General features: G+C 44.1%; 1 protein-coding gene across 1 annotated transcript; it reads left to right on the top strand.

Moving 5' to 3' along the window:
- Positions 1 to 108: 108 nt before the first annotated feature.
- On the top strand, positions 109 to 19,761 carry PASK (PAS domain containing serine/threonine kinase). Its single transcript, XM_030456304.1, has 18 exons — positions 109 to 125; positions 506 to 716; positions 1,762 to 1,997; positions 2,648 to 2,818; positions 4,531 to 4,671; positions 5,216 to 5,350; positions 6,007 to 6,300; positions 6,645 to 6,744; positions 7,373 to 7,546; positions 8,594 to 9,496; positions 10,073 to 10,254; positions 12,222 to 12,389; positions 13,223 to 13,348; positions 14,054 to 14,188; positions 16,553 to 16,752; positions 18,105 to 18,238; positions 19,382 to 19,528; positions 19,730 to 19,761. Exons 2-18 carry the CDS (start codon positions 545 to 547, stop codon positions 19,759 to 19,761), a joined length of 3,450 nt encoding a protein of 1,149 aa, XP_030312164.1. The 5' UTR covers positions 109 to 125; positions 506 to 544.
- Positions 19,762 to 19,886: the final 125 nt, after the last annotated feature.

A 19,886-nucleotide genomic window follows, 5' to 3' on the forward strand; every position in this document is an offset into this window, starting at 1 on the left:
ACTTCCTCGCGCCCGCCGGCGCTGTGGGGATCGCCTCGGGGAGCGGTCGTGTCCGAGTCCGTGTCCGAGCCTGTGCCCGAGTCCGTGCCCGCCCGGCTGGAAGCAGCCCCAGCAGTCCCGCGAAGGTGGGCAGTGCGGGCGGCACCCGGGTCGGGAGGGAATGAGGGAATGAGGGAGGCTTTGCTGCACTTGCTGACTCAATAGTGGAAGTTGCTTCGCTAAGTAGCCCAGTTGTTTCTTGGTTTGGTTTGGGTTTTCTGGTTGTTTTATTAATTTTTTTGTTTGTTTTCTTTTATAACGAGGAGGAATGGGGAGAGAGTGCTGGGTGCTGGGTGCTTGGTAGCCTCTAAAGAGTTAGGGTGTCCCGTCAGCCACGGGTACCCTGCAGCCCCAGGGCAGGGTAACAGGGACTCCCCCCCTGGTAACGGGGTTAGGAGCAGCCGTACCCGCTGGCATCCTCAGCCCTGCTGTCTGACCGAGGGGATCTCTGGTGTTTGTGTTTCAGGAGCGGCTCCCCGGGTGGTGTGGCAAGCAGAGTGTGAGCATGGCAGCCGAGGCTCTCAGCCCCTCTGACACGGGCCTTCTGCCCGCACCAGTAGGAGCTATCCTCACCCACGGGGACGACTCTGATAAGTTAAGTAGATCCTACCCTTGGGCCAGCAAAAGAAGGAAAAGTCATCTCTCAGACCTCTGCCGGCTTAGAGCATCTCTGCCAGGTGGGCACTGTGTTTTGAAATGGAGCTCAGGTGTTGTGAGTAAAGGGGATGTGTTTCAGATCTCCATCCTCCCTCCTCCCAAACTTAAAGTAGCTGCCAGAAAGCTCGGGTTCAGTAAGCTCCTGAGACAGATTTCTGCAGGCTGTGAGAGTTTACAGGGGATGAGTTGCTGGTTAGGTGCTCTGCCTTTGTATTTGTGCCAGGGTGACCTTTACTGTCTGCCATGGAGCACCCTGCCACCTTCCATTATTATCTAAAACATTAAAATTTTCCAGCTGGGGAGAAAGATGTTGTTTTACTGGATTCTGCTAGGAGGTGAAGAACTTTGCAGTTTACGATGCATCCAGATACACATCTCCATGTTTTATCATGGTGAGCATATTGATAACTGCATGGGGTACTTGTCCTTGTGCTGACTTGTTCATAATGCTGATTTGATTGCTGCTAAGGCTTCAAAAACTATGTTGGGAGTGGAGCAGTGGCATTTGGCTGCTGATGCCACTTCCCAGGGTAGTGCTTTTCACAGTCAGAACTTAGAAACGTTAGTAGAATCACTTGGCATTGTGTAACATAAAGCATTGGTGTGGGCACAAGTATTTCAGTGTCACATCTTGTGAACAGTTCATTAAGTGGCTTCTGACTAATGCAGTGTTTTATCATGGCTTGAACACTTACTGTAATTATGTTTAATAACGGTTTCAATTTTAACTTCAGAGGTTTCAGAACCTTTTAAACTTTGTTAAGTGAAAAATAAAAGTTGACTACTCTGGTTGAATCTTAGGGATGTTGGCAATTCTTGGAGCCTACAGACTGATTTTAAGTGTACCAGTGCTCTGGTTCAAAATGATATGACTACTAATATTATTTCTGCTTTCTTTAGTCCTATTGATTATATTTTCTTGGGATTTCTTTTAAATCTAGAATCTTATATTTGGGGACTCCTTGACAGTTGCTTCAGCTGGCAACTCATGTTTTTTGATCCATTCCTCTAGTAGTCCTGTAGCAGGCTGTTACAGCTACTTAGCTGATCTTTATCTTCTCACAGGGGAGAAATGGAGCTCCTACTGTTTGTCTTCACTGGCAGCTCATAATATTTGTACCAGCAAAACTGGTAACTTGTGGGCTCAGTGGGATTCTGCCTCTCTCTCCACTTCTATCAGACGTTCAGCTCCTTGCTCCTCTTTCCACCACCTCACTCTGGAGGGATCCAGCCAGTGTCTCCCAGCTGCTGCACGCAATCCAAACAAAGCCATCTTCACAGTGGATGCCAAAACCACAGAGGTATTTGCAGCAGAAACTGCTGAGCCACAGAGGCTGTATCTGGTATAAGTCCCATGGCATGAGGTGGGCATTGAGAGGGACAAAATGTCTCTGTTTGTGTCCTGAGAGTCAAAATGAAACTTTAAAGAGCTGTGCCATTTTTAGCTTGAAATGGGAGTTTTGGTTTGCTCATCTTAAAGGGATTTAATCCTGAGTGGGTCTGTAACACAGGCTTAAGCATGTCGATGACTGCTGAGATGACTGCATGCCTTCAGGTGTGGGTAAAATCTTGTGGTCTGCACAGGCTTTGCTTATTAGAGCAACTCTGTAGTTTTACCTCTGTGGGTGTAATTAATTAAATGACCACACCTGAGGCTGGAGTGGGCAGGCAATGGAAAGACAGAAGGAAACCTAAAAGGAAAGCAGTGTAAGCAGTGTCTCAGATGCTCTCAACCAAAAAGACTCATGAGCACAGATCTTCTAGAAAAAGAAGGTCTAGTAAACTTCTTTTAAGTGTTTCAGAATTCAAAAGAATACTTGATTTCCCCCAAGAGGAAGGGATATTACAAGACATTAAAGAAATAACTTGATGAGATGATGATCTGCTAAAAAACCTTTCAGCTTTTATTCTTTGTTTTGGTCTTTTGGGTTTTTTTTCCTTGCTTTTCCAGATCCTAGTGGCTAATGATAAAGCCTGCAAGCTGCTTAGGTGCAGGAGTCAGGAACTCATTGGTCAGAAGCTCTCCCTCTTGATATCCAAATCCAGTCAGGAGGTGTGGGAAGCTGTGGGTGAGGAGAAAATAGAAACTGATGAACACTCATGGCTGGCTTCAGGAACTGTGGTATGTGAGAAGTTTCAGCAAATATTCCTTACCCTATACAGTGGTTTTGTGTGCTTTTGTTTGGTGTTTTGGGTTTTTTACATTTTTCACTATAATTTCCTGGTATATTTAACTTTTTGGTTATTTGGCAATTGTGTCATTTGTAGGACTGGTCTGTTTAGATGTTTGCAACTGTGGGGCTTCAAAGGGATGGTTTGGGAGGCACCTGTGAGAGCCTTGTAGCTGCCAACCAAATCCAAAATTAAAGGACATTACTTAAAAAAACCAAAAAACAAAAACAAATGAAAACCAAAACCAAACAAACAAAACCAAGAGTATCATAGAATCATAGAATTGGCTGGGTTGGAAGGGACCTCAGAGATCATCAAGTCCAACCCTTGATCCACTCCCCCCGTGGTTCCCAGCCCATGGCACTCAGTGCCACATCCAGGCTCTTTGGAAAGATCTCCAGACACGGAGAATCCACTACTTCCCTGGGCAGCCCATTCCAATGCCTGATCACCCTCTCCAGAAAGAAATTCTTTCTAATCTCCAACCTAAACCTCCCCTGGCACAACTTGAGACCCTGCCCTCTTGTCTTGTTGAAAGTCATCTGGCAAAAGAGCCCAACCCCCCCTGGCTACAGCCTCCTTTCAGGGAGTTGTAGACAGCAATGAGGTCTCCCCTGAGCCTCCTCTTCTCCAGGCTGAACACCCCCAGCTCTCTCAGCCTCACCTCATAGGGTCTGTGCTCGAGTCCCTTCACCAGCCTGGTTGCCCTCCTTTGGACCTGCTCCTGGACTTGCTTAGCATGGAAAAACCTTCTAGGGAAACCTTCTCCCAATTTTCTGGTCTTTTAAGATAATTTAAAAAATATTTTCAATTGCATTGTGCATATTATAAAGTTTTAAGTCAGTCAAATGACTTGAGGTGTCTGTGCCAAACCACCCCAGCTGGTGCAAAAGAGTAGAACTGAAATCTTTGCCTGCAGTGGGATTGTGCATAAGAAAACTGCATAAGAAAGGTCTCAATTACTTGGTTTTTTTTTTTTTTCTTGCTGCTGTCACCTGAAAACACTTGGAAAATGAGCTTCTGTTCTTCCTGGTGTGCTATTTTTGTACTGGAACTGTTGTCATCTCAGAGCTGAATCCTCAGTTGGATATGGGGAAAAATATACTGAAGTTTGAATCCACTGAAGTGAATTAACACTGAATAAAGGGCACTACTGGTAATCCACAGCCATTCCAAGTATTTTATAGGAAGCACAGTATAATGGATAAAGCCATTCTGTCCAGGTGACATAAAAATTATAAAAGGCCTGATATGAATGCTGCAGGCTGTGAGATAATCAGTGTCATTTGAGAAGGAGCTCCTCCTCCCATGAGAGATGAAAAGTATTTTTGCAGCTGAAAGTAAGAACTATGGAGTATTCATTACCACTGTGGGACATCTCTTAAATAAGGCACCTCTGGAAGGCACTTCTCTTGAATGCAAGGTGAGGGTTTGTGTGTGATCAGTGAATTATTTGCAAACCTTTTCATCTCTATATTGAAACTCTGCTTCTCCCGCTTAAAACCAAAACAAAAAACCAAAACTAGTAAGCAGTCAAGATAAAATGCTTTTCTACAAAGATGGGGAGGTACCTTTCCTCAATATCTTCCTCCTGTTTGAAGTTCTTTGGGAGTAACCACATTCTTAGTAACTTATGAATCCATCTCTGGCTCCCATGGGAAGGTGGATGTTGTAGGCAATCAGAAAGAGAAGATCCCTGTCTTGGTCTGGCTGAGACAAATAAGAAGCAAGGACACCCACTGTTGTGTGGTGGTGCTGGAACCAGTGGAGAGGCTTTCAGCATCTGTTTCCTTCACAGCTGAGGTGAGTTTCTTTCCTTATGATCAACCAAGGCTGCAGTTTGTGAGGGTTTGTGGGTATGAGAGGTGTCTGAAAGCCAGTGGGCACCTGACTGTCTGTGAGCTTGCAGTGTGGACACAGAGCTGCCCAAAACTGGGGCTGCATGTGCAGGACCTGTGCATACATCTCCCATGTGGCTCACCTTTACCTATTCCAAAGTCATATTAACATGCACTGACTGTTCCCTGTGGGCATCTCAGACCCAGTGATGGTTTGGCAGGGATGCCTGTGTGTAAAGATCATCTTGCTGGGGAAAAATTCTGTGAGGAGCATTGGACTCTCCTGCTTCTCCCCTGTGGCCAAGGACAGGATCTCTGCACAACAATGGCAGAGAAGTGTTGCATTATGCTGTGTCTGCTTTAAGGGAGGTGTTTGTATCCACAAAGAGACTGCAGAATGAAACTTACTGCCAATTGCTTAAATATTTGCAGAAACTCTTTCTAAAGGATTGAGTGGACTGTGGTTAAAATGCTAAAATTAAAATAGTCCTGTACATTTTCTTCCCAAGGGAGAGATTACATCATGTGACCTCCTTTTTGCCCATCTCCATGACTACCCAGCACTGGAAGAGGTAGTTGGGCTCCACATAAAGGACCTGATTCCTTCTGTGAAGATCCCTACCCCAGGCAAAAAAATCCCAGAGGTATTGTATAAACATCAAACACATTCTTCCTTGTCCTTCCCATCTGGATCACAGCAGTGGACTCTTCCCCCTGCCTTTATGTAACAGCAGAAAATCTTTTCAGAGAGCAGCTAAGTCCCCTGAAAATGGGTATGCTGCTTATTTGCAGAGCTGCTGTCTTAATATTTCCTAACAAGGACTGAGCCAAAGCCCCAGCCTCTTGCTGTGGAGTCTGTCCTGGTGAGACACTTTCCTTCAGTCCTGGCTTTTTAACAACCCGTGCTGTCTCTCAGTTCCTTAACATTCCTCTCAGTTCTTTAGCCCCTTTCAGTCATGTCTGCCTGAGGAGTGACAGACTAAAGAATACTTGGATCCTTTAAATGCCATGAAAGCAGGCAGCTAGGTAGTTGAAAGAGGCCTTTTTAATCCCTGATTTTCTGTCAAGCTGCACCATGGGCTTTCCCAGTCTCCCTCATCAGGATATTCACACGGGAGTTCAGCACTGACTTCCCTATACTTAGAAAACCAGACTTGAGGCATTTTGATACACAGAGGATTGGTTCATTTTTCCTTTCCTGCTCCTTCTTCCTGAGGATGTGACAGTGTAGTTTTGTATAAATGCTGAAACATTTGCTTAGAGGTTTTCTGTTTGTTTTCTTTTCTGTTCTTTCATTTAGAGTCTCAGGATCCAGCAAGCCATAGGGCAATCCAGAGAGGGTAACATGTTTCCTCTCAGTTTGAAGCTGCAAGTAAGCCTTCTGGAGGAGAAACAAGCAGCAGTGCAGAAAGATGGTGTTCCACAGACAGAAAAAGGTGGCTCCTTCACAGGCTACCATTACTCTGCTACAGTTGTGGTTTTCTGCACCATCAGTGGTCTTATTACTGTCCAATCAGATGGAACCATCTGTGGTATCAAGGATAGTTTTGCTTTGATGCTCTTTGGCTACGAAAAGAAAGAACTGTTGGGAAAGGTAAGACAGGAACTGCAATCCCTCCCAAAAGACTGCTGTGTTTGGCAGTGTATCTCTTGCAGTTCTGAAGTAATCTTCTACACTAATTTCTGTCTGTCATAAAACCTCTGTGCTCAGTGCATGAGTTGTAGGATGATATGCTAATTCCCTAATTGCCAAGTCGTGCAGTGCTGAGGACCTGGGGTGGATTTCAAGTAGCACAAAGCAACTGCACACTTGTATGCTCTCCATCAGTCATGTGGGTCACTTGTGCCTGGCTATCCAGGCAAGTCAGGATGGCTACCATTTGCCCCACGACCTGCAAGAGTCAGCTTGGCTTTATGAGGTTTCCTTCTGTCTTTTAGAACATCACATTCCTGATCCCTGGTTTCTATAACAACATGGACAGAAGCAGGGACTCTTCTTTGTTGTTGCCTCCTCTTGATGACTCCCCAGGGACAGAGGGTGAGTGCATCTTTGAAGATGCTACTGCCTGTCATACAGCTGGCTCTGGCTGCTGGAACAGAGGTCAAATCAACAGAGACCAGAGTCTAATGTCTACACTACCAACTCAGAGAAACAGTTTTAGGATTCTAGGTCTAAATGAAGTAAATCTAGTTAGGTCTTGTTGCATTATGAAAAGAGGATTTGCCCCTGAGCATGAGAACATGCTTTGTGAAAGCACTGTACCTCCATCTGGCTTTTAAATTGGACCCCCACTATAAGCTAAGGTGAAGGAGAACTGTTTGTTCACCTCAGGCTGTGTTTCTCTCTTTGTTGCTAAGAGGATGAAACTGAATCTCCAAGCTGGAAATTGCACTGTTTATAGAGAATACTTTATACTTAACAAGCACTTCCCTTTCCCTCCCTCCCCTCTTAAGATCAGCAGCCCTGAAACATTCAGATTCCTGCATGTGATGGCTTCTCAGGCCCAAGTAGTGTGAGGTGCTAATATGTGGAATATTTTTCTCAATTTTATACTTAATTCCTTAGAAATGAGACTGTTCCAAGACTGTTTTTAATCACTGTCATTTCTGAAGCCTAAACATAAAAGGTTAATTTGGTATGGTTTTGTGTCTTGTTTGGTGTACAGACAGCAGCTTCTTGGCTGCATCTTTACCAAGCCTTCTGTCAAAAGATGAAGAACAGAAATGGGAAAGAAGACACAAAGATGACAAATTAATACATGATGAGACTGAACAAGAGAATGGGACCAGTTTCTTTTCTCCACCCTTACCTGTTGAAGTGATATCCACAGCTTCTAACAGGTAGACATTTCATGGACTGCATATTCACTTTGAAAAGTGAAGAACCATGGTGGCAATTGCCAACAAAAACTTTTTTCACCTCTGTGATGTCTGTGGAAAGGTATAACAAGAGTCTTAATGCACTTTGCACTCTTTAGAATCTGAGCCCTATTTGCAAGACAGCAAGTCTTGTCAAGTAAGTCTGTAAGTGCTCTGCTGTGTTTTCAGGAATACAAAATATTTTACCAACATTTCTGGTATGGGCTTTGGTGAATCATGGTTAAATTGATCAGTGAGGACATCCATCTTCAGAGGATCTTCTTCTGAGGACTGGAAGTATACTGCCATGGGTATTGGCTTTTGGTTGTGGGAAATGATCCACAGTGTACAGGTAGATATTAAGCTAGAGAGGGAAATATTCCACAGGGAAAGAGTTCCCTTTGAGTGTACCTGCCCTTCTGTGGTCAGGGGGGAACTTGTGAGGATTTTGAATGCCTGTGCCCTCATATTGCTGCATTTTCCTTTTAAGCTTAAAAATAAAAGTTAGTGCAGGTGTTAAAAAGTGACCATAGTAACATAAGTACAAGTAGTATACAGGATGGTGGGGTTTTTAATTCTTTTCTCATCATGATACCATGAATAACTTTGAACCCTTGGAGTGAAGGCAGCATTGCTCCCAAGGGGCTGTCAGCCCACTGAGGGAGCCTTACCCTGAGACCTGGCTTGACAGAATCAGAGCAGTGGAACACTGTAGAACTTTGGAAACTGCAGGACTGAATAATTCTCAAATGATGATTTCTGCAAAGCTCTCTCCCATGTAATCTAATTCAGAACAGTCTGAGGTCAGGACAGGAAGATTCCAGGAAGAAGTAGTGATGGTGCAGTATCTGGTGCATCTGGGACTCAAAATGCCATGGTGACTGGGATGTTTTCTAAGCAATTACAAGTTCATCATTGATTCCTCAAGGAATCAAATTGTCAGCATGTCTGTAGGATGCTGTAGGAAATGCTGAGGCATCACCAGCCTACTGATGCCTGGGGACAAGCTTCTCCAGTAAATGTCTTCTGGTTGCCTGTTTGTTCTAGGCTAGAAGACCATCTAGATACCACATCCCATGGCCCCGTTCAGCCACCTGATTTTACTTGTAACTCACCTGGAACACCAACAAGAGATGAGCCACGTTCAGGGAGAGCACCTGACTCCAGACAAGACTTTCAAAGCCACATAGTTACAGGGCAGTTGCCAAAACCAAACCTGAGGTGTGACACAAAACATTCCAACCTTGAGAACATTGTAATTGAAAGCTGCCTGCTAGATGATGCTTCATCCTTTCCAGCAAATGGAAGAAATGCTGTCCATGATGCTTGCTCAGGGAATAAAATGGCCTGCAGTGCTTTTGCACCAGGAGTTGCCACAACCTCTGAGGATGTTAAGGAGTTGGACACTGAGCTGAACTGTATTTGCTCTGGTCTTGAGGTACTAGATCTGAATATTGGTGTCAAGGGGAACTCAAAGAGTTGTTCAGGTATTACTGCAGCTGATACAGAAACACTCTCCTCTAGCACAGTGGAATCTGCTGCAGACAGGATGCTAACTCAGAAAAACAGTGCCTGTTCAACTGGGCAAGGAGAGCAGCCACTGAATGGTGTTGCCATAGAAGATGGTTCTGGGTGGCTGGGTTCCCAAAGGCATTTAGAAAACTCCAAAGAATCCTCCGAAGACTTTCTTGAGAGGCCTGAAACTCTTGCTGAGACTGTGAGGGACAACATCAACAGAAACTCGCTGAAAAGCAAAGGAAGTCTTCAAGAAGACTGTCAGTTGCCTGGGCAGCAAACTATGGAGATAAAAGTAACATCAACCCCTCTGAAGCAAAAAGGAAAACTGGATCCAGCAGGATCTCCTTCAGCCTTGGAGATTCTGGAAGGCAACTACACTGGGAATTGCTGTCACAGAGATGGGTCACAATTAAGTGAGTTAAACCTCTTTATTAACTTCCCAAGACAAGGTGGCTCTTTTTCACCCACATTTTTGCAGAAGACAAGCAGAGGGTGGCCAGGCACTGGAACAGGCTGCCCAAGGAGGTTGTGGAGTCTCCTCTGGATATATTCAAAACTCCCTTGGATGCAGTCCTGTGCTTTAGTTGATCCTGCTTTAGTGGGAGAGTTGGGACTGCATTATGTCTAGAGGTCCCTTCCAGCTCTTACAGTTCTGTGAAATTAATAATCACCACTGGACACTGACAAAAATATCTGATTAGGGGGTGATAAATATGGAGATAGCCCCCAAGTATCTCTCTGCAATAGCTCTGCTTCTCTCATTCTGGTAATTGCTTACTGAGCAGGTGCTCCCCATTGAATGATGTTGCCATAGAAGATGGTTCTGGGTGGCTGGGTTCCCAAAGGCATTTACTCAAAAGAATCCTCAAAAAAAAAAAAGGAAGAATTCACCTTGTTAAGAGCTCAGAACAATGTCCTGTATCTTCCTAGGTCTCATGCAACACTAAAGTTGCATTCTACCATTTTAACCTCCTCACTCATTGCTACAGGTATACTCTTTGAAGTGAAACGTATAGAACTGGAAGACCCTGCCATACTTTTCTGTGTCTGGGTGGTGAAAGACCTCCTGCAGTGCCAGAAAGAAACTGGAGCAAACACTCAGCTTTCACTCTCCAGTCTTGCAAGCTCTGCCCACTCTGTTGCAGATATTTCTACACACAGTCTTGGAGAAGTAAGAAATCCTACCACTGTAGAAATATTGAGCATTTCTCTACTTGTTTCACTGTTAAGATGAAGCTAAAGGAGCAAATATTTTCAAATTAAAAGGAGGTCACAATGTAGTGAGTGGGTGTTGCTGTTTCTTTGTTTCCCTATTCTTATTTCCAAAAAATGTTTCAAATTGCTATGTGTGTTTGGCTTTGTGTAGCTACCTTCCCAGTCTGAACAATGAAAGCACTTATTCTAAGTTGTTCTCAGATTGGTTTAAGTACATCTATAACAGATTTCCACCAGTGTGATGAGATTTATTTTTACATCAGTGTGATCACACTGCCACCCATGACAGAAAAATGATTTAAAAAGGGAATACCAGGCTGGAAACATTCATTGTCTGACTTGTGTCAACAAAAGAAAACTGCAGTTTTTAGGTGCCTCCCAAGATCTTGCATATGGAGTGATGTACAGAACACTTAACACTGTGTAGCTGAACAGCAGGTACATGTCAATGCCATAAAATCCAAATACAGAGCTGCTCAGGCCTGCTCTGTATTTAGTAGTGGGTTGTAAAACCAACAGTACTTTGTCTAAAGCTGTGGACAAAAATATCTTTGATCAACTGAAACAGGCAATGGTGAGCTTCTTGATTCCTTGAGTACATGTATGAACCTCTTAAATCTTTACATAGCTGGATTTTATGATAACCTTAACAGAGAAGTTCATACATACTTAGACATTCCATATATAACATGTATAGAGGTGACAGTTCCAAACTACAGGAGACTCTAAGGAGCTGCTGTTTATTAAAGCCTGCTATGAACTAGATGTTTAGTTTCCTTCCCCTGCCTCACCTTTACTCAGTGAGCTGGGAAAGAAAGATATTTGAGTGAAAAGCTTGGGTTTTGGCAAAGTTTGTTATTTGGAATATTTTTTTATGAGACCTTTGAGGGATGATGAGTAAGATGGCTCTTGTTTTCCTCTAGAAAATCATCTTCCAGGTACATGCACATGTATGTCAAGATATTAGTTCTGATCATTTAGTGGACACCTCCAAATTTCACTCCTCAAAAAAAGGGCCCCCATGAGGTTTCCTCTGTTTCACTCTGGAGCACTCTGCATATCACAAAGACATTCTGTAAGCATGCATTTTAGTTGCTGTCTGTAGTGGAGAAAGCTACAAACAGCTGAGACAAACAGCCCCAAGGCTTGTCCTCAGAGCAAGAACTGCTCTTGAGTTCCATCTCTTAGGCAGTGTGGTGGCCTTGGTAGGCAGGCACACCGTGTTTCCCTACTGTGGATTTTACTGGGCTGTTAAAATTTAAGAAGGAAATTATATGCCTTGAACTTGAACAACTTCCTTGTCTCTGCTAAGCAACCAGTCTACAGAACTAAGATGCTATCTTACCAGAAAGTGTGGTAAAGACTGGTAGTTTAGTATCTTTTATGTATTAACTTTTCCTGGGTAACCCAGGCAAAGAGACATCACTGAATTTATAGACAGGGCTTAAAGCAGCACCTGGATAGTTCTGTCCATCTAGAGTACACCTGGGAAAATTGTAACAGGGAACATAACACACTTTTAATTTGGTGATAGATGACAACGAGCTCATTTTCCTGCTTGCAGAGAGAATTTTTGTGTCAGCATCTGAGGGAGACGTTAGCTTCTGTTTTACCTTTCTCTGAATTAAGCAGTAGCTGCTGAGATGACTGTTGACTTAACTTGTCTTGTATCAAAACCAAAGGTCACTCCTTGTAGTGAAATGAGGCAATTGCTAGGTCGTGGGCATGAGCTTGTGTTAAGCCCACCTGTGCCTGATTAGTGGCACCTGGTTGCCTCATTTCACTACAACTCCTCTTAGTTATTCTTGCAGATGTGTATTTTCTTTCCAATATCCATTTCATCTTCTAAACACGATTCTATGGCTTTTTTTTTTTTCCTATTTGTTTTATCTTGTTTTGCTTTTGTTTTTCATCTTTACACAGGCCACCAGATCAACTTCACTTCTTGAGAATTCCAGAAGAGCTGAAGAGCTTGAAGGATTGAGGGCATGTGAGGGAGAATATTCAAACAATTATAACACACTCAGTCTTATTGGCAAAGGATCTTTTGGCTTTGTCTGGACTGCCAGGGGCAAGAAAGATCACAGAGAGGTTAAATATTTCTTTTAGATGTCATTGCAACAGTTATTTAGGATGCAAATGGAAAGCTTAGAGCTTGTGCTGTCAAGACTACACTGTTAAAGGCTGCACTTTGGTGGTGCTGGGTTTTCCTCTTGGGTAGAAATCTGAAACCACTAACCTCATGGAAACAGGACAGCAGGTTTTCCACTGATGCAGCAGATGAATCTTGATGAAGACAACAGTCACAGAGTGACCATGTAGTTTGTTTAACTTGTTGAAAAAAATCATGCATTAAGCTTAACTGGTCTAGTGGAAGGAATTCCTGCCCATGACATGGGGGTTGGAACTAGATGGCCTTTTAAGGTCCCTTCCAACCTAAACCATTCTGTGATTGTAATGACAGGTTTTAGTTTTCCATTACTAACAAGAATGACAAACACCAAAGTCTCTATCTTGCCACAACTCCACAATATGGAGTAGACATGTTGAGGTTGTGGGACCTTTGGTTTTTTTTATCATGGAGTGGCAAGCTCTGGTGTTTCTCACCAACATGGCTGTTGAGTGCTCATGTCATTCCACTGTACCCCTGTGCCAGAAGTCCCACTGCTGTGACTGGGTTGATAAAGGAGCTGGCCTACCAAAGCCTTTTAAATTCAGAGCATCAATAAAAAGAAAATAAATGTCATTTTGCTTCTAGGACTAAACAAGTTCACATCAGTTTAAAGATACTGTAAGAAATGCACATTGTGTTATCTCTCTCCTTCTAGTAATATGATTCACTAACATTTTTTCCTGGAAATTAACTAACCAGTCACTTAAAGCCATGTTTCAGCAGGCAGTGCTGAATGCTGTTGTCTGTGTAGGCTGTCACAAAGTTCATCTGGAAGGAGAAGGTGCTTGAAGACTGCTGGGTAGATGATCCTGATCTGGGGAGAGTTACTCAAGAAATTGCAATCCTTTTGAAGCTGCAGCACCCCAATATCATTAAGGTACAGGCAGCTCAAAGTGGGTGAATGCAGTTTGAACTGCAACATGATGGTTCCTTTGAATAATTGGTGCCTCATCTTACTCTTCAAGAGTGAGGGAGTATCCTGTATTCAACCTACTTTTTAAAGATAGAACAGAACTTACCTGTCCTGTTTATTTTTGGAGGATATTGCTGCTTTCAACACTTTTACCCCAAACAATTGATGTAAAAAAAATATCTGGAGGTATGACAGAAAAAAAGTCAGTTATTTCAAGGTGTTATGATGCATATCTTGGAAGTGCAATGTCACATCTGAACATGTGATTATTTACTGAATTGGTCAGTAAACAATTGGGATGTGTATCTTGATTATTCTTTGTTTTTATTCTTTTGACATCAGTGGGGTTGGGTTGGGATTTTTTTTCCCCAGAAAGGTAATTCCTCTTGGTTTTTTTCTGCTCCAAGTTTAATTATGCTCTCATTTCAAGAAACATGTGTGCTCAGTCAAAGGTCAGAAAGACTTCAAAGATTAGAATATATGTTGATTAAACCTCCAAGAGGAGAGAACAGTGTTGGTTTGGTGGGGTTTTTTGCTGGCTTCTTTTTGGGGGGGGGGGGAGTTGGTTTTTGTTGTTGGTTGTGTGGTTTTTTTATTGGTTTTTGGGTTTGTTTTTTTGAAGAAAGTTTGAGGATGAAGCACATTATTTCAGAAGTCTGTTATTTCTAGGTGCTGGATGTATTTCAAAATGAACACTTCTTCCAGCTGGTGATGGAGAAGCATGGACCTGGTCTGGATCTCTTTGCCTTCATTGATAATCAGCCCAACTTGGATGAGCCATTAGCAAGCTATATATTTAGACAGGTGAGATCTGAAAACATGCAGGTGCTACACAAGGTAAGATTTGGTTAATGTAAGAACCAGGACTCTCTTTCATCAAAAAGAGTCACTGGTTAACCAGCAGGCATGCTGAACCACACAGTCATGCTCACATTCTGCACAACTTTTCCTCATTATTTTGAACATTATTTTGACACTAAGCTGGGGGGGAGTGTGGATCAGCTGGAGGGCAGGAGGGCTCTGCAGAGGGACCTGGACATACTGGAGAGTTGGGCTGATTCCAAGGGGATGAGGTTCAACAAGGCCAAGTGCCGGGTCCTGCACTTTGGCCACAACAACCCCATGGGGAGCTCCAGGCTGGGCACAGAGTGGCAGAAAGGGAGCTGGGAGTCTGGATTGCCAGGAAGCTGAACAGGAGGCAGCAGTGTGCCCAGGTGGCCAAGAAGGCCAATGGCATCCTGGGCTGGCTCAGGAGCAGCGTGGCCAGCAGGTCCAGGGAAGGGATTCTGCCCCTGTGCTCAGCCCTGGGGAGGCCACAGCTTGAGTCCTGTGTCCAGTTCTGGGCCCCTCAGGAAGTTCAGGAAGGAGATTGAGGTGCTGGAGCAGGTGCAGAGAAGAGCAAGGAGGCTGTGAAGGGATCCAGCACAAGTGCTGTGAGGTGAGGCTGAGGGAGCTGGGGGTGTTGAGGCTGGAGAAGAGGAGGCTCAGGGGAGACCTCATCACTCTCTCCAACTCCCTGAAAGGAGGTTGGAGCCAGGGGGGGGTTGGTCTCTTTTCCCAGGCAACTCTCAGCAAGACAAGAGGGCAGGGTCTCAAGTTGTGCCAGGGGAGGTTTAGGTTGGAGATTAGAAAGAATTTCTTTCTAAGAAAAGAGAGGGTGATCAGGCATTGGAATGGGCTGCCCAGGGAAGTAGTGGATTCTCCGTGTCTGGAGATATTTCCAAAGAGCCTGGATGTGGCACTGAGTGCCATGGGCTGGGAACCACGGGGGGAGTGGATCAAGGGTTGGACTTGATGATCTCTGAGGTCCCTTCCAACCCAGCCCATTCTGTGATTCTATGAAGGACTGGCTTCTAGCTAACTGAAATGGTACCTGCAGAAACCTTTTAAGGTTCACTTAGAAAACCAGTAACAAAGAAACTTTTAGAGGACCTTACTCCCTACAAGGTTTTCCTACAGAGCCACTGCTTTTAGGCTGAGACTGCAGCAGCACACACCCTCCTCTCACCAGGATGCCCATCATGCAGCAGTCACCTTTCCTCTGTGGGAGGAGGAAAGCACGTGGAAGCTGCCCCAAGCCTCACTAAAAGCCATGCTTTTACTGGGATGAATATTTATTTTAATTAGGTTAGAGGGGTAAAGGGCTCTCCCTTCTTAAGGAATTTTAAATCAAAACATTACCTTGGAATGTAACATGGCAGAATGCAAAATAACTCCAGGCAGTTTACAGGAGCTTGCCTAAGTGCTGAGTTGTTCTTTGTTTATTGAGTTAACCACAGCAGCACTCCCCAGGTAATTCCCCCTCACATGTTTTGGAGTGAATTCCTCACCCCAAGGTATGCAAGAATTACTTTGCAAGTGGTAACACAATCCCCTCCCCTAGAGTGCTGGTGGAAGATGGTCTCTGAAGTGATGCTCTGTGCATTCACAAATTGCAGGCTTTGGTCCCTTCAGATTTCTGATAGATAAGGCCCTTTTCCTAAACCAGCCTTGTGCTTTGCTACTTCAGACCTGTGTGGTATTTCTCTGCAGAGGGAGCTTTGTATTATAAATAGAAACTTTCCTCCCTGAACCATCCACTTTTCCTGTTCAGATGTATTGTGGTAAGGATCACGATTGTCTCTAAGGTGATATAATTTGATGCTATTCTTAATTATGGCACCACAGCATGAATCGTGCAGAAAGAGAAATGGAGTTTAGGAGTGACTGTATTATTTATACAGAAACATCCCTCTTAAATGCTTTGTCATCCTGCAGTATCAGAGGCACACAGTAATATCCTTCTGGGGAATCAAAGCACCCTGTAAATGAAGCTGGGATAAAAATAGAGGGACCTGCAGGATTGTAACACCAGCTCTGATGCTTCTAACCAAAAAAACAAGCACATTGTGACTATAGCATGCCACCTTCCTGCAGATTTGTGAGAGGAAAGGAAAGGAAGAAAAGGCTTTTTTAAGTCTCTGTCTCAAGAGCATCATAATACTCACTGCAGCAACACTGGCAGGCACACCAGCATTGTTCCCAGCCACCAAAATAATGTGAAAACAAGCCAAAATGTGGCTATCTGAACTCTGTGATGTCATGCAGACTATCCAGAAGGACAGCTCTGTGTAGTAACACCTAGTTCTGCTCTGTGTAGTAACACCTGGTTCTTTCCTTCTCTTTCAGCTTGTCTCAGCTGTCGGGTATCTCCACTGCAGGAACATCCTTCACAGAGATATCAAGGATGAAAACATTGTCATAGCTGAAGATTTCACAATTAAATTAGTGGACTTTGGTTCAGCTGCCTACCTGGAACCTGGCAAATTGTTTTATACCTTTTGTGGGACAATTGAATACTGCTCTCCAGAAGTGCTGTCTGGCAAACCGTATGTCACTTGCTGAAAAGTAATTTTTGTGTCTGTGGCACAAAAAAAAAAGAAAAAAAAAGTGTATGTCTAGGGCTGGAATTGAGAAGCCAAGCTGCTTTGCCACTGGTACTCTGCTGGAGTACAGTACAGTACAGAAAACTGCAGTGAGATTGAAGGCACTGCAGTGACAGAAATTATTTGTAAAGGCTTGAATATGTACAATAGTTTCCAGACTGAGTCTGTTGGCAGGCTTGCTTATTCTGGTCAGGTGTTTTCCAGAGCCTTGCTCTGTTCTACTGCAGAGCTGAGTTCAAGAATAAGCCTATGGTAGAAGGGTCTGGATGAGTCCTCTTGTGACTTGAATGTGTCCTCTTTCCCCTAATCCTTCATAATATGTACATCATCTTCCTAAACTGCTCTTCATACCTGTGTATGAACATACTAACTCCTCTCTGCCACAAGCACCTCTCTTAGATGGTACAAGCAAGAATTTCTGGGTAGCTCCAGCCATGTGCCATGTCTGGCTTTTGTACTAACTCCACTCTTAGCTCCTCAGTTCCCTTCTAAGTGCTCCTGCCTGTGAATTCTCCCAGTTTGATTGTTGTTTATTCCCCCATTGATTTTGTGCTCCTGTGGGCTCAAGGGTTCTTCCCTTGCAGCTTGTCTTGCTGCTATCTTGGATGTGCTGCCCAAATCTTAGCTGTCCCATACCCACTCCTGGAAGGAAGCCTTTCCAGCACAGGGTGGTGAACATTAATTGTAGGTGCAAGTCTGTGACCTTGCTCTCACCTCACAGTTGTTTCTGTGGCTTCTCCAGGCAGCTTCTCTTGATGGAGCTGAGGAAGAAGCTATACAAAGGGGGAGAGGAAATATGCCTGCTGGAAGCTAGATGGAAGCTGAAGCAGCACTGCCCCAGGAAATCAGCCTTTTCTTGCATGAAGAAACTGTCCCTTTTTCTCTTATTTCCAAAAAAAAAAATCTGTTTTGAAAGGGCTGAGAGAGGGCAAATGGGATTCCACTGAAATGCCTAATTTTCCATTTAAATATTTACATGGTAATTTTGGCTGATGGTGGAGAAGGAGGAAGCTTAAGTTCTTCTTGTCCCCAGCTTATGCTTGTGGAAGTGTAGGTGCAGTATATGTGTACTCATCAACTGAAACTGGTTGGCTGTTCTTTGGGGTTTTTTCTTTCATGGGGAAGGACAACACAGACTTCTCAAAACCATGTGAGCAACTTACTAGAATTCCCACAAACTTTGAATGTTAAGCACTGGGAACAAGGGTTATAGCTGCCCTTTTTCTCTTTTTGCTTTCTTTAGCACACAGTTATGTATCTGCAGTCTGAGTTTAGGCAAGTTTATCTCTGCACAGGTACCGTGGCCCTGAGCTGGAGATGTGGTCCCTGGGTGTCACACTTTATACACTGGTTTTTGGGGAGAATCCCTTCTGTGAGCTGGAGGAGGCCATTGCAGCTGTCCTGAAGCCTCCTCTGCCTGTGTCAAAAGGTGAATTTTTCCTCTTTTCTGAAGGAGCAGGTCTCTTGGGAAAGTATAAGCAGTATTTATTCTCCAGAAATAAAGGGGAAGAGTGGGAAAATTATCCCAAATGTGCTCTACACACAGCCATTCACTGCAGCAGGGTTATCTGAAGTATACTTTATGGGTAAGTCCTGCAGTTCATACCTACAATAAACAAAGCTATCATGTGTGTTAATAGTTTTGTGTAGTGAGACAGGACCAGGTGCTCTGAGTTATTGATGAGTGGGTGTGGGTTCACCTGTGTCTGGCCTCCCTCCTGAGCATGTGCAGGAGCAGGGGGCCAATAAGAGGGCAGCTGACACCCACTCATCAATAACTCAGAGCACCTGGTCCTGTCTCACTACAGTTTTGGATTCCAGGCCTCTCACTTATTATAAAGACTGAATCTATCAGCTTTCCATGTTTCAGTGAGGTTTATACCTGAGAAAACCAGAACAAATAATGACTCTAGTAGATAGCTTTAAGATCAATAATGGCACTCGTGTAGCTCTAATGTAAATTTTATCTCGCTTGCACTGTTGCCAGTCCATGATCTGTTGCTTTTGGGATGGATGAGAATGTGATAATTTATAATTTCTGAATTAATTGACCTCACAGGAAAAGCAAGTTGGCCTTCTTTTCTGTTGGATATATTAAAAAAACAAAACAAAACAAACAAAAAACCCCAACTAATTGCATGTCAGGGTAAAGAAACTCTCATCAACAAGTTCTCTGGGGTCCTTAGGAGTATTAAGGTTATCAGGCTTCAGGGAGTTGCAATTGCCTGATAAATTCTGGAAGCTTTCCCTGAACCCTGGGTACACCTTTAACCACGGATAAAACACTGGATGACAGCAGGGGAAGTCTGGGCTAGGAAACAGGGTTGCCTCTGTGGCATTGCTTCTGTGTCTTGTCCTCTTCAGTGTCAGAACAATGCCCTCAGTTCTGTTTTCACAACCCTGAATTCCTCAATCATTCCCAGAGCTGAGCAGAGCTGGAAGACTGTGGTAGAACACAAAGGGGATGACTTGTAATGAAAATCTACATTCTTTGAATATAAACCATATCTTGAATTCTTAGCATGCCCAGAATAAAGTCTGAGCCATTCCTCATGGTGCTGTCTCTCCCCAGGTCTCCTGGATCTCATGGCTGGGCTTTTGCATCCTGTTCCAGAGCAGCGCATGACCCTAGCAGAGTTACTAGAGGATGGTTGGCTGAAGCAGCCTGTGAACTTGGCTGACTATACCTGGGAAGAGGTATTCATCTCTGCTGAGACAGGTGAGAGGTTGTTCTGAAGGCTTTCTCCTACACCCACCCCCCCAGGGTGTGCCAAGCACGCAGGGATCATTTATAGGGGAAGACTGAGCTGTGGTTAGTAAGATAATTCCCATCAGAAAGCTACTCAGATGTGTTCAGCTTGAAGGTTGTCAGGTCAGCTGCTGGGGCCTGTGGTTCACCCCTCGCTGTTTTTCTCCCTAGAAAGCAACAACAGCTTCAACAAGTTCTGGTGAGTGCAGGCATGGAGACAGGCTCCAAGCTCCCCGTGTGGAGAGTGAGCCACGTTGGGATGCTCCTTCACCACTGTGAGCCTGCAGACCCACACCTATGAGCAGCACTGCTGCCCTTCCAGCAGCAC

This window comes from Calypte anna, chromosome 9 (assembly GCF_003957555.1).
Source record: "Calypte anna isolate BGI_N300 chromosome 9, bCalAnn1_v1.p, whole genome shotgun sequence".
Classification (NCBI taxonomy): domain Eukaryota; kingdom Metazoa; phylum Chordata; class Aves; order Apodiformes; family Trochilidae; genus Calypte; species Calypte anna.